Source organism: Mastigoproctus giganteus, chromosome 11, assembly GCF_048544385.1.
Source record: "Mastigoproctus giganteus isolate SK-2022 chromosome 11, ASM4854438v1, whole genome shotgun sequence".
Lineage (NCBI taxonomy): Eukaryota > Metazoa > Arthropoda > Arachnida > Uropygi > Thelyphonidae > Mastigoproctus > Mastigoproctus giganteus.
The window spans coordinates 59,851,264-59,865,931 of NC_143585.1; the positions used below are offsets into that span (position 1 = coordinate 59,851,264).

Sequence of the window (14,668 nt, forward strand, 5' to 3'; positions counted from 1 at the left end):
GGACTTCGCTGAAATTGGGTCCACTTGACTTGAGTGTCACCCGAATATCAGTTCCATCAGCGTTTTAGACTCCCAGGTAGCAAGTACAGCTTGTCTGGCATATCTGAGAGAATGTCTGTGACAACCTCAAGAACCAATATGAATAAATTACTGAGGCGACCCATATGTATGGGAATTATTTCCTATAGGCTTTCTGGGTTTATTTCTGAATTTAACTTTAAATTTTTTCATCTGTTAATTTTTAATTGTTGTGTTCACTTTCAAAAAAATAATTATTTCATTACAAAAATAGTAATTAATAGTGTATTAGTATTTTTTATTCTCCTTAGCACTCTTTTAGTTAATTTTATACAGCAACTACATCATTTTAATTAAGGGTGTAATCATTTAAAAAAAAAATTAACAAATAGCCTTAAATGAATTCTTTCATCGGTGCTTATTTTTTAATCACAGATAGCTTTGGTGTGTGGTAGTTGCACTGCAGGAGGTGCTTATGTTCCGACAATGGCAGAAGAGGCAATTATTGTGAAAGATATAGGGACTGTTTTTCTTGGTGGGCCTCCTCTTGTCAAAGCAGCTACAGGAGAGATTACATCTGAACAAGAATTAGGTGGTGCTAATCTACATTGTCAGTGAGTAATATGGAATATTTTTTCCCGTAAATAACTAAATCCAATTTCAGCACTCTGATGTGGAGTTTCTGTCATTATTTAAATTCGATTATATAAAATATATGAAATATTTTATATAATCAAATTGATTGCTGATTCTAGCGTGGGAATCAGCAATCAATGGCATTGCCAAAGGTGATACTGAAGAATGCCCTTGATGGTACTATCAGATGATACTGTCAGATATTTTAACATTGCATTGCTATGAAAGTTTCCACAAAAAAACAAACAGACTGATTCATACACATAGATTCCCCCCCCCCCACAGTTTCAAAAAGTTCACTACAGAATTTTGAAATGAAATCGTGAGGAGAGAGGGAGTGGAAAGGATTTTGACTATTAATTTAGCAGTATTTGTGTACTCTGATATCTTTAAAAAGTAAATCATTCCTTAAGAATGATTTACTTTTTAAAATACTCCAATTCCTCCAGATAAAAAGTAAATCATTCCTTCAAGGAATGATTTACTTTTTCAATAATTTGAAAGGCTGAGCTTTCTTTTTTTAGTACAGTAAGCAGCGGTTATAGTGATCACATATGCAAATTGAATTTTGATTCTAATAAGCGAAAGATCGAGTTTACCACTCGTTTATAACAGATTGTACAAACAAAAAGCCCAGTAAACTGCAAGTTGTTTTTATTGTTTTATGGTTGTGACCTCTAGAATTCTGTGTGACCTTCAGAAATGTGCTTTAGGAAAATATCAGAGACTACTCAGTTTTCTCAAAAACCATGAGTGAATTTCAGATTAATTTAGCTTGAGATTCGGTAAGAATCATATTGGCTCGAAACTGTGCAATTTATTATTTTTCCCAATTTTTTACAGTAAAATGTGAATGAAATGAAAACATGTAGTTTTAACATTGCAACATAAAACAGAAATTATTATAAAAGAATTAGAAAAGATTAAAATTTTGGAAATCTCTCCAAAGAGTTTAATGTGGAGACTTCAACAATTTATGACATCAAGAAAAATTCCAATGCTATAACAGAATTTGTTTCGATTATGGATAGTGAAGGAGGATCTAGCAGAGAAAATACAATGTTAAAACCAGAAAATACTGCTTTAGAGAGTGCATTTTATTTGTGGTTTCTTTAGAAGCAAAGTCTATGTTGTGTGAAAAAGCATTGGATTTTAATCGAAAATTAAGGAGTAATGAAGGTGTTAAGGCAAGAACAGGTTGGCTTAAAAACTTTAAACTGAGACACGGTATATATTCAAGGCAAGAAACTTACTGCAAACAAATTTGCAGCGATGTCCTTGTAAGTTTGCTTCAGTTATAGCAAATTACGATAAAGAAAATGTTTGTAATGTTGATGAGATGGGCTTATTATGGATAGCATTACCGAGAAAAATCTAGCCACAAAAAGAGAAATGCCTGCACCAGGTTTTAAAATGAGAAAATAGTGAGTTATAATTTCTATGTATGCAAATGCTACTGGGACACACAAATTGTCCATGCTCATTATTGGTAAGTTAAAAAAACTGAGAGCATCTAAAAATCTTTATAATTTTCCTGTTTTGTATAAAAACGCCTGGATGGATGTTTCTGTTTTTCGAGATTGGTTTATAATTTTTTTTATTTAATTAATCTTAATTATTATTTAATTTAATTGTAAGGTAAGATTAAATTTATATATTTTATTTTATTTTTTTTTATGGAAATCCCAAACACAAGTGGTATTAGTACCGTGCTTGGGTTGGAGTTTGAGAAGACGAAAGAAGATACAGTCAAACTTCCCTATAACAAATTCGATAAATCCAGAGAAAAAATTTGTTATAGAGAAATTTCGTTATATAGAGAATATCTTTTTTATTAGAAATTGTTATCTAATTAGAAAATGAAAACGAATCTACATTTATTTTTAATGTATTTTATTTCAAAAACACTTATTTAAATTACGTTTACACAATTTTCACCGGTAAGTATCACAAATTTAAAAAAATCTGTAATTTTCGTTTGCACAGTACAATTAAAAAATTGTCTGATTCTCAAAGTTAACATCAGTTGTCGGTTACAAACCTCACATTTGTTCAGAGCATTAAAAACATTATCAGGAACATTTTCACAAAACTGTAGACCCATATGAACCGTTTTAAAAGCGTGAATCATTTCTTTGCGAGTTGGCTTTTCTGCGGGTTGTTCTGATGCATTTTCAGTGTCATCGTTAATTTCTTCGTGATCATGGTCGCGTCTAACACTGTTCAGCAGTATTTCATCTTCATTTGGATGTTCTGTTGTAGTCAGATCTTGATCTACATAAACATAACTATCCAGTGTTATTTCATTTTCGATGTTTCCGGACGATTCTAATAATGTCCAAAAGTTTTTCAGTTGTGAAAGGGGGCAGTTCATCTTGTTCGTCCAGTTGTTGTTCGACTTCTGTATTCAATGCAAATCCCGCTTTCGAAAAACAATTTTGAATAGTGTATTCGGTGACATCGTTTGTCCAGACTTTTGCCAGTTCATGGATGCAATATCTAAGGTTAATTGTAAATTACACATTTCTATTTTCTGATAACGCATTGACAATCTTAATTATTATTCTCTTTCGATAATGAAATTTAAAATTTTTAATAATGCCTTGGTCCATTGGCTGGAATTTTGACGTTACATTTGGTGGTAAAAACAACAACTTCACACTTTTAAGTTTGGCAGAAATACTGGCAGGATGTGCCGGACAGTTGTCAGTTTCAAACATGATTTTCCTTTTTTCTTTTGTTATACGCTTGTCTAGTTTTAATATCCACTCTTCAAAAATATCACTTGTCATCCATGCTTTTTTATTAAAGGTGTAGTGAACTTCCAAAGATTTTGTGCCTTTAAAACAGCTTGGGTTTTTTGATTTTCTGATGACTAAAAGTCTTAATTTTTCACTTCCTGTCATATTTGCTCCAACTAGCACAGTGATTCTTTCTTTGCTTTGTTTTCCGCCAAAAAATTTATCATCCTTAAAAGAAAGTGTTCTATTCGGTAAACATTTAAAGAATAAACCCATTTCATCAGCATTAGAAACGTCCATACGCTCATATTCTTCCAAAATCATCTTTAAGGTATTGTTCCTCCAAATGTTGCAGTCTTCTTCACTTACATTAACACTTTCTCCACAAATAACTTTATCCACAATTCTGTGGCGCGTCTTAAATTTATCTTGCCACCCAGTGCTCGCATTAAATTCTGTATGTCCAAGGGACTGTGCAAATTTCAGAGCTTGTTGCTTAATTATTGGGCCTGATATTGGTATATTCTTTTCACGTATCATTTGCACCCATTTTAGAACAGCCTTATCAACATCTTCATATATACACAACTTAATTTGCTTCTTGTCTGCTCCTCCTTCAATTGCATTTAAAATTGATTCTCAATTTTTTTAACATCGTAGATAAACTGCTTGCAGGTATGCCATATTTCTCTGCAACATCTTTTTTCTTAAAACCCTGGTCGATATCATAACAATCTTTGCTTTATCATTAATACTTTAAACACTTTCTCTTTGACATTGTTTCTGCAATTGTAAAAATTACTGGACTGCAGCTCTTGCCGATACATACACCGCAAACTTCACTGCGCTAGCCATATAGTGAATTGTTAGTACCCGCCTACTCAATGACGTTCGCTTGCCAATTCAACAGTATCATGTGACCTTTCCTATCAATCACTTTGAAGAAAGTACAACTTTGTGAATTTATTTTATTGTGTTTTCATTTATATACATGAAAAAAAATTTATGATTAATGTATGCTGTATGTTACTTTTCAGAAAAAAAAATACAAGAGCATATACCCTGTGATTGATGACAAATTGTTCTAAAAGAACAAAATTAAAAAAAAAAAAAAAAAAAAAATTCATGAAAACCATCTACTGGGAGTCCAGTTAGATGAGAATGGACATATCATATAATGATTGACAGGAAGGTCACGTGGTTTTTTTTTTTTTTATGAGAACCCCAAACACGAGAGGTATTATAACCTATAGTACTTAGTACCATGCTTGGGTTGGAGGTTGAGAAGACGAAAGAAGATATTTGTTGATATTGGACTTGAACTTCTGTAGATTGTAATTTTCAGGAAATACGTATGAAGGAAGGTTGTTCCAGAAAACGGCAGTTGAATGAATAAATGAGGAAGATGAAAAGTTCGTTCTGTGGGTTTGAAGTTGGACAGTAAATGGATGTTGGCTGGTGGCGGCACGTGTTCGGACTGTTTTGAAGGAGAGAGCGGGAATTATAGAAGCCAATTCAGAAGAACAGTGCCCATGGAAGTATCTGTAGAAGAGGCATGCAGCAGAAACAGTGCGTCTATGAGAAAGTGAGTGGAGAGACTCTGTTAGAGATGAATCATTAATTAACCTAACTGCCCTCTTCTGAATGGAATCAAGAAGCCTGAGAGAGGTTTTGGGGCACCACCCCAGATGTGGGAACAATATTCCATGGCAGGGCGGATTTGCGATTTATACAGAGTGAGCAGCTGTTTGGGAGAAAAGTAACGCCGAGAGCGAAAAAGAAAACCAAGTTTTTTAGATGCAGAGGAAGCAATATTTGTAATGTGCTTGTGCCAAGAGAGATTAGAAGTCAGGGTAATCCCCAAAAGAGATATATCATTTTGCCTAGAAATCGGAGTGTCACTAAAGATAAGCATAGGAGCAGAAGAATCCTTTTTGCTAGATATAAGACAAGATTGAGTTTTAGAAGGGTTGAAATCAACTAAGTTGTCTTTGCCCCACTGGAGAATTACCTGAAGATCGGCATTTAAGGAATTGGCAGCAGATTTTCGAGAACTTGAAGCTGATTGAGCTGGACAAGGTTTCTCAAAATGGAAAGTTGAATGCAATGTGCTATCATCGGCAAAACTATGGATAGGATTTCCAGTCAATGGAAGAAGGTCATTGATATACAAGAGGAAAAGGCATTAGTGGAGAAGTTAGAAGACAGAGAGCCATCTACCATCACCCTCAGTGAGCGATCAGAGAGAAAACTGGATAACCAATTACTAAAAACAGTTGGCAAACCATAAGATGGAAGCTTGTTTAGAAGACCTTTATGCCAAACACGATCAAAAGCCTTTGAGATGTCAAGAGCAACTACTTGTGTTTCACCAAACCTTTCCATTGAATTAGTCCATAAATGGGTAACATAAGCCAGAATATCACCAGTGGATCGACACTGACGGAATCCATACTGGCGATCGTTGATCAGACTTAAGGTTTCTAGGTAGTTTAAGAGTTGGCGGTTAATTGATTTCTCCATTACTTTAGAAAGAGTAGAAGTAATTGCAATGGGACGATAATTGGATGGGAGGGATTTGTCACCCTTTTTAGGAACTGGCTGGATATGAGCAAATTTCCAAGCAGAAGGAAAAACACCTTTGGAATAAGAAAGTGAAAAAAGGCGGCAAAGAATAGGAGTAAGTTCAGGAGCACAGGTTTTGAGAACAAGTGGAGAAATACCATCAGGACCTGGAGCTTTCTTAGCATCAAGATTCATCAAAATCCTTCTGATATCCTTTGGACGGAAGACCACAGGAGGCATTGAATGGAGCGTGTTAGGAATGGTGGGAGGTGTTTTACCAAGATCATTAATACATGAGCTCGAAGAAAAATGGGATGCTAGCAGGTCAGCTTTATCCTTGGCTGAAGTGACAACAGAACCATCTGGTTTGGACAGAGGTGGGAGCAGAGATGGGCAAAAGTTGCGGCCAATAGCTTTGGCAAGAGACCAGAATGCTCGGCTACCATTAGGGCAAGAAACAAGTTTTCTACTCTTAGCCTGTTCAAACTCTACTTTGGACTGATTGATAACTGCTTTACAATTGTTGCGAGCTTTGGTGTAGGCAGAAAATGAAACTGAAGAATTAGAAACAAGCCAATTACGATATGCAACGTTCTTCTCTTGGACAGCCTTAGCACATTTATTGGAAAACCAAGGTTTAGATAAAGGACGAGATTTTAAAGTGGAGTGTGGGATAAAGGATTCCATTCCTGCAAGAATAATTTCACTGACACGATCTGAGCAAACGTTGACATCAGAAGTTTTGAAACAGTAATCTGACCAAGGAAAAGAAGAAAAGAAGTCTTGCAGGTCATCCCATTTTGCATTCTTGTAATGCCGAACAATACGAGGTTGGGAATAGGCATGAGATAAAGGTTCCATTGGAGAAGAGACAATCACCAAGTTGTGATCTGAAGTGCCTAAAGGACCTCTCACTTCAACCTTGTACTTAGAAGGGTTGTTTGTGAGAAAAAGATCAAGCGTATTGGCTGTATGATTAGGATTATCCGGTATTCTTGTAGGTAAATGAACAATCTGTGCTAGGTCATTAGTAATTGCAAAAGCCTCAGCATCTCGACCTGCTGGGTCGGTGTGACTAGAAAATGGAAGCCAGCTGGAGTTGTGAACCTTAAAATCACCAAGGAAAATTACCTCACTGTTAGGAAAGTTGGACTGGGGAAAGTCAAGTTGCAAAGAGAGGCAGTCAGAGTGAAAGTCAAGTGGTTATGGGAGTTGGGAGAACGGTAGAGACAACAGATGAATTTTACACAATGAGGTAGAGAGATTTTAAGCCAGAGAAGATCAAAGAGAGGAGATTCCAAATTGCCAAGTCTCTGACAGGGAATATCAGAACAGACATATGCACAAGTACCACCTTTGAGGCGAAAGGAATCATACAGCAAATAATTTGGACATCTGAGATGAGCAGTAGTTGAATCAACTGATAACTGAGATTCAGTCAGAAAAAGTACATGGGGTTTGGAAGACTGCAAGTGGAAATGGACATCGTTGAGATTAGAATTGAAACCACGTATATTTGTGAAATGAATTAGGAATGAGGTGAGAAGTGAATGTCACTCAGTAGGCGTTACTAAAAACCGACTATGGTAGCATGCTATGTATTGCCGCTGCAGCATACTAAAGGTTTACCGCAGCAAATTTCGTTTTCCCCTTAACTAACATCAATGTACAAATCTACCCTATTTATTGTAAAGTTTATGACCACTTTTAAGAAAACCCATTTGGTTTTATAACTGTAACAAAAATGAAACAAAGACCCTCCTATGGGTGTCAATGGCCACAAGTGTTCACTAAAAGGATGATTATTTAATTCAAGATGCTAATGCGCAATTTCGGAGGAAAGGAGGCAGTATATTTGAGCGGCTGTTTAGCAGTAAATGCTTGAAAATCTTCAAAAATGCTTTTATTAATTTTTTTAAAAATTCGTTATAGAAAGACTAACAATTCTGGGAGTCTGGTGCGAGGTTAGCCTGTGCAGACATTGCTCCTTAAAGCTCTTCAAACAGAGAAGTTTTTCATGATTTATTTTCTGCTTTATTAGTTTAAATTGTCATATTAACTTATTTTCTAGAGTAGCTTTATATTCCTAGTTACGATACTTAGTTTAAAGTTTAAATTAGACAGAGATTTCGTAGATATTACTTAGTATCGGTAACGGTATCAAATCCACGTGTCACAAATTGAACGAGAGGTCTTTTAACCAAATTTAGTCGATTTATTAACCAATTGTTATATCAAATTATCTTCTATAAGTAGATTATAGATCTAGTCAGGATCCTTAGTTTATTCTAAATTGAGATAGCGAGATTTCGAAGCTAATCAATACTTACGAGTCCGTAGAAATACCGTTCGTGAATTCCCGCCATTTTTACACGATAGCATAAGCTTAGTGTAGTATACTGCATAATATAATATTGTCAATTAATCAGTAAATCTATTAATCTTGATAAACTTTATTGTCAGTTAAATTGTATTTTTAACTCTATATATATATAACGACTTAATCGTAACAAATAAGTAATACATAACTATAGTGGTACACGTGATACGGAAGTTGTATAAAGGGAACACTAGATACCGAAAAAAAAAAAAAAAAAAATATATATATATATATATATATATATATATATATATAACATAACTGTTTTGGGATATAACTTAAGGATTTAATTTTTGTTTTAAATTTTATTGAATTAAATTGGAATCATGACTCTGACCAGAGCAGCAAAGCAAAAGGCTCAAGCTAATGGGAGTGCTGTGGTTCAGGGGAGAACTGAGGGGGGCAGTTGCCCTCTGAATCACAGTCTATTAAAATGCACTGTTTGCTTGATGTTTGCGGAGCAGTCGGGTACGGGACATGATACTGCCAAGGGGGATGTCTTTGTGTGTGCACGATGTAAGGAGTGCAAGGAAATCAGGCGACAACTCAGCGTTGTTATGGGCCTTTATGAGACCTTGAAGGACAGGGTGGATGCCCTCGAAGGAAATAAATTGAGGGGCCCATCAAGCTCTCAGCTGCCCACATCAACGCCAGAGCTTGCACTTGGTCATCAGGCAACACAGGGGCAGCCCCCTAGGCAGAATGCGCTGGTCCCACAGGAACTAGTAGTTGTTGGTGAAACTCTATTGTCAGGGAAACGGGGAACATGCTTTGTAAAAAGGATAGGTGGAATAGGACCAGGGTATGTCTGCCAGGGACAAAGGTTGATGACGTTGTAGAGCGGATATCATCTTTTAAGGGCACAAAAGGTGATATAGTTGTACACGTTGGCACTAATGATATTAAGAGTAGGAGACCGGCGGAATTACTTAGCAAGTACAGGTCACTGTTGAAAAAAAGCCGTGAATTAGGGTTGAACTTGAAAGTGTCTGCAATTCTGCCCAGACACGATAGGAGGGAGTATATGATGAGAGCCTTGTCGATCAATTCGGCCCTGGAGGGATTGTGCAAGGCTCAAGGGGTAGAATTTTTTTCAGCCTGGACTGTACTTGTTAACAGGAGAGATTGCTTCTACAGGGATGGGATACACTTAAATAGAAAGGGTGCAAGAATTTTTGCTGATGCTGTCGAGGCAGTGTTAGGTGGGTCGGAAAACTGCTAGTTGGGGGGGATACAAGGACTAATAGATTAACAGTAGCCACTGGCAGAGGTGGAAGTGATTCTTGCACTGCTTCTATTCAAATGAGCAGAAGTCTGAAAAACAAGATGCAGGATATTTCAGAGACTGCTGGTAGTCATTGCGTTACAAGTAAACACATGGGTTGTGTTAGGGTAGCTAAGAATAGAAACAGGTGCATGTATACCTGCGTGTACACCAATGCTAGGAGTTTGGTAAATAAATTTGATGAATTTGAGGTATTGCTCAAAACATCAAAGGCAGATATTGTTGGGATATCAGAGACGTGGTCTCACACAGATATAAGTAATGCGGAACTGGAATTTGGGGAATACAATGTATATAGAAAGGATAGACAGGACAGGAGGGGAGGAGGGGTTATGCTATTAATTAAGAAACACAAAGTCAAAGGAAGTGAAGCCAGTTGACATTGCTGGACAGGGCAGTGTCGAGTCAGTTTGGTGTGACATAAGCATAGGGAAATCAAAACTGAGAGTAGGAGTGTGCTATAGGCCTAATGACTCTGATGAGTATAATATGGAACTGTACAGGGAAATAGAGTGGGCCAGTAAATCAGAGAGTCTTATAATGGGGGATTTTAATTTCCCAGATATTGACTGGAATTTGTGGGTTGGTCACTCGCACACTAGCAAGGCTTTTGTGGATTTATTGGATGATTGTTTTCTACATCAGCATGTTCGTGAGGCAACAAGAGGGAGCAATACTCTTGATCTGATTATCAGTAGTGATTCTTCATGCATTAAGAACCTGCAGATAAATGAACCACTAGGTGGCAGTGATCACAGTGTGTTGAAGTGGGATTTACTCAAGGAGGTAACTACCATCAGAGGTAAAGGGAAGGGTTTTTGTTTTCGTAAAGGTGACTATGATGGTCTGAGACAGTATTTAAATTCTATACAGTGGGACCAACTGATGATGTTACCAACAGCAAACTGAAAATGGGAAGCATTCAAGGAACTAATCTTGGTGGCTACCAAGCTTTACATACCAACTAAAAAATATTGTTCAAGGTTTAGGCCTAAATGGTTGTCAGATGGACTAATGAGACATATGGCAGAGAAGAAAAATGCATGGGATACATACAAATTAATGGGTGACATGGAAGCCTATGATAGATATAAGTTGGTCTGTAACCAAGTCACAAAGGAGATTAGGCAGGCAAAGGCAGACTACGAAAAATCCTTGGCAAAGGATGCAAAGAAAAACAGAAAGGAGTTCTTTACATACTTGAACTCGAGAAGGAAAGGGATTAATCAGATTGGTCCACTGGATATTGATGGTTCAACAGTTGAGGATCCTGCTCAGGTGGCTAACAATCTAAACGAGTATTTTGCATCTACATTCACGCATGAGGAGTTATTCAGGAAGGAGAATGATGTAGGTAAAGTAAACATTGGCAGTGAGCTGGATGATTTTGTAATAACTGAGAGGAAAGTGGAGGAGAGATTGTTGAGGATAAACATAAAAAAGGCACCTGGGGTGGATGGGATCTATCCAGTTATATTAAAGGAGGCAGCAAAGGAAGTGTGCAAACCCCTAGCCATAATTATGAGAGCTTCTTTGGACTCAGGGGAGGTACCCATAGACTGGAGATGTGCAAATGTAACCCCAATTCACAAAGGAGGATCAAAGGCTGACACAAGTAATTATAGACCTGTTAGTTTAACTTCTGTTCCAGGTAAATTAATGGAGGCACTGGTTAAAGAAGCACTGCAGGATCATCTAGACAAGAATTCCGTTATAGCTCAGATGCAGCATGGTTTTGTTAAGGGCAGGTCTTGCCTGACCAATTTGATTGGATACTATGATGTAGTCACAAAAGAACTGGATGCAGGGAATAACTTTGATATTATATATTTGGATCTTAGAAAGGCTTTTGATACTGTTGCACATGGAAGACTGCTGCACAAATTGGAGCAGTGTGGCATTGGAGGCAAATTGCTGCTATGGATAAGGGGATGGTTGAGTGGCAGAAGACAGAGAGTGGTAATCAATGGACACTGCTCAACGTGGACTAATGTTATTAGTGGAGTTCCTCAAGGTTCAGTGTTGGGTCCATTGTTGTTTTCGGTGTTTATGAATGATATTGATGATGGGATATCAAGTTTAATGTCTAAGTTTGCAGATGATACAAAGGTTGGCAGGGTCGTTAAGGACACTACTGACGCTATGCTGCTGCAACAGGATCTGGAAAGGTTGAACAGATGGGCTGAGAGGTGGCAAATGAAGTTTAACATTGACAAATGTAAAGTACTACATATGGGTAACAGTAACCCCAGAGCAATGTATCAACTCTGCGGTACTACACTGACAGTAGTGGAGAATGAAAAGGACCTGGGGGTAATTGTGCAGGCAGATATGAAGTTCTCTGAGCAGTGCAGACGAGCTGCAAGAGTGGCTCATGGTGTCTTGTCAATGATATACAGGAATTTTTCTAGCAGGGATAAGGAGGTGATTATTCCCTTGTATAAGGCAATGGTTAGGCCACATCTTGAGTACTGTATACAGGTCTGGAGGCCTCATTTCAAGAAGGATGTAGAGCTGCTGGAACGGGTACAGAGAAGGGCAACAAGATTAGTAAATGGAACAAAGGGTTGCTCTTACGAAGAAAGGCTTAAGTTTTGCAAATTACAGAGTCTGGAGACTAGGCACCGGCGAGGTGATCTGATAGAGGTGTATAAGGCTTTGAATGGTTTGAGCATGCTCAATGCAATGGGATTCTTCATCTTTCTCAGAATAATCACCTCAGAGGGCATAAATTCAAATTGAGGAAGGACGGATGTCGAATAGATGTGCGGAAATTTGCCTTTGGCCAGCGGGTGGTTGGTTGGTGGAACCGACTTCCATCACTTGTTGTTGAAGTTGATAGCCTAAACAAATTTAAAGCTCAACTGGACAGGTATTTCGAACGAACGGAGGGGTGAAATGGGAGAGGGTTTTTTTTTTTTTTTTTGGCTGATGCTGAATAAGCTTGCTTTCTTGCATCATATGCCTCTACTAATGCTAATGCTAATGCTAATTCATTATATGGGGTTAATTTTACATGTGATTTCATTTCAAGGTGCAATGTTTTGTGAAAAAATTCATAATATAGAGAAATTCATTAAATAGAAGTTCGGAAATACGTATGAAGGAAGGTTGTTCCAGAAAATGGCAGTTGAATGAATAAATGAGGAAGATGAAAAGTTGGTTAGTTCTGTGAGTTTGAAGTTGGACAGTAAATGGATGATGGCTGATGGCGACACTTTCGAACCGTTTTGAAAGAGAGAGCGGGAATTATAGAAGCCAATTCAGAAGAACAGTTCACATGGAAGTATCTGTAGAAAAAGCATGCATCAGAAACAGTACAGACGTACTGTTTTTGCTGGCAAGTTTTCTACTCTTAGCCTGTTTAAAATCTAGTTTGGACTGATTAATTACTGCTTTACAATTGTTGCGAACTTTGGTGTAGGCAGAAAATGAAACTGAAGAATTGGAAACAAGCCAATTACGATATGCAACGTTCTTCTTAGCACATTTATTGAAAAACCAAGGTTTAGATAAAGGATGAGATTTTAAAGTGGAGTGTGGAATAAAGGATTCGATTCCTACAAGAATAATTTCACTGACACGATCTGAGAAAATGTTAACATCAGAAGTTTCAAAACAGTAATCTGACCAAGGAAACGAAGAAAAGAAATCTCGCAGGTCATCTCCCATTTTGAATTCTTGTAATGCCAAACAATGCCATGAGACAATAGCCATGAGATAAAGGCTCCATTGGAGAAGAGAAAATCACCAAGTAGTGATCTGAGATGCCTAAAGGACCACTCACTTCGACTGAGTACTTAGAAGGGTTGTTTTTGAGAAAAAAGATCAAATGTGTTGCTGCATGGATAGGATTGTCTGTTATTCTGGTAAGTAAATGAACAATTTATGTGAGGTCTTTAGTAATTACAAAAGCCTCAGCATCTCAACCAACTGTATCCATGTGGCCAGATAACAGAAGCCAGATTAAGTTGTCAACATTAAAATCACCAAGGAAAATTACCTCACTGTTAGGAACGTTGAAATGGAGAAAATCAAGTTTAAAAAAATGAAGTCAGAGTTCCAAGTCATTATTTGAGTTGGGAGAATGATAGAGGCAACAACTGAATTTGACAGATTGGGGTAGAAATATTTTAAACCAGATAAGGTTTAACTAAGTCTTTGAACCAGATAAGGTTTAACTAAGTCTTTGACAGGGAATATCGGAATTTACATATGCACAAATACTACCTTTGAGGAGAAAGGAATCATACAGCGAATAATTTGGGCAACTGAGATGAGCATTGGTTGAATCAACCGATAACTGAGATTCTGTCAGAAAAAGTACATGGGGTTTGGCAGACTGGAAGTGGAAATGGACATCGTTGAGATTAGAACCGAGACCACTATATTTGTGAAATGTTTAATGAACGAATATTTAAACTTACCTTATGTTCAATTATCCAGAAAATTTGGCTATCCGGAAGAGGTCTGACAACAGATATTCTGGATAACTGACACTCTACTGCTTTTTATTTGGAGGAAGCATGATTCAGACTTTGTTGTAAAAGAATTATGCAACAAAACAATGGGGAGAGTGGGTACACATGTGAACAGGCAACGTTTTTACTGCTCCAGCAAATAGAGAAGTTTTTGCTTTTTTATTGGCATATTAGTTTTATTGGCATATTTTTATTGGCATATTGGCATATTTAAATTGGCATATTAGTTTATTTTTTAGAGTTGCTTTATATTCCTAGTAATGATACTTTAGTTTAAATTGAATTTAGATAGAGATTTTATAGGTTATTATTTAGTATTGGTAAGGGTCTCTTATCCACGTGTGGACAGGTTTTGCAGCTCCCATGAACGAAAAGTTTTTAATTATACTTAGTCACTTTATTGACTTAATTGTTAGACTAAATTATTTTCTGTAAGTAGCTTATAGACCTAGTCAAACTCCGTGGTTTATTTTGAATTTAGATAATTTGGAAAGTAAATAATACCTCGTGTCCATAGCTTAACTGTTCGTAACTTGCCACCATTGTTATACGATACAACGTG

General features: G+C 37.0%; 1 protein-coding gene across 1 annotated transcript in view; it reads left to right on the top strand.

Annotated features, from left to right (window-relative positions):
* LOC150078038 (methylcrotonoyl-CoA carboxylase beta chain, mitochondrial-like) overlaps positions 1 to 14,668 on the top strand; it is a 184,729-nt gene that overhangs the window by 94,363 nt on the left and 75,698 nt on the right. Inside the window, exon 6 of the mRNA XM_090384438.1 lies at positions 454 to 632. Coding sequence (XP_090240564.1) covers positions 454 to 632 — 179 coding nt within the window. The remainder of the gene's footprint in view (positions 1 to 453; positions 633 to 14,668) is intronic.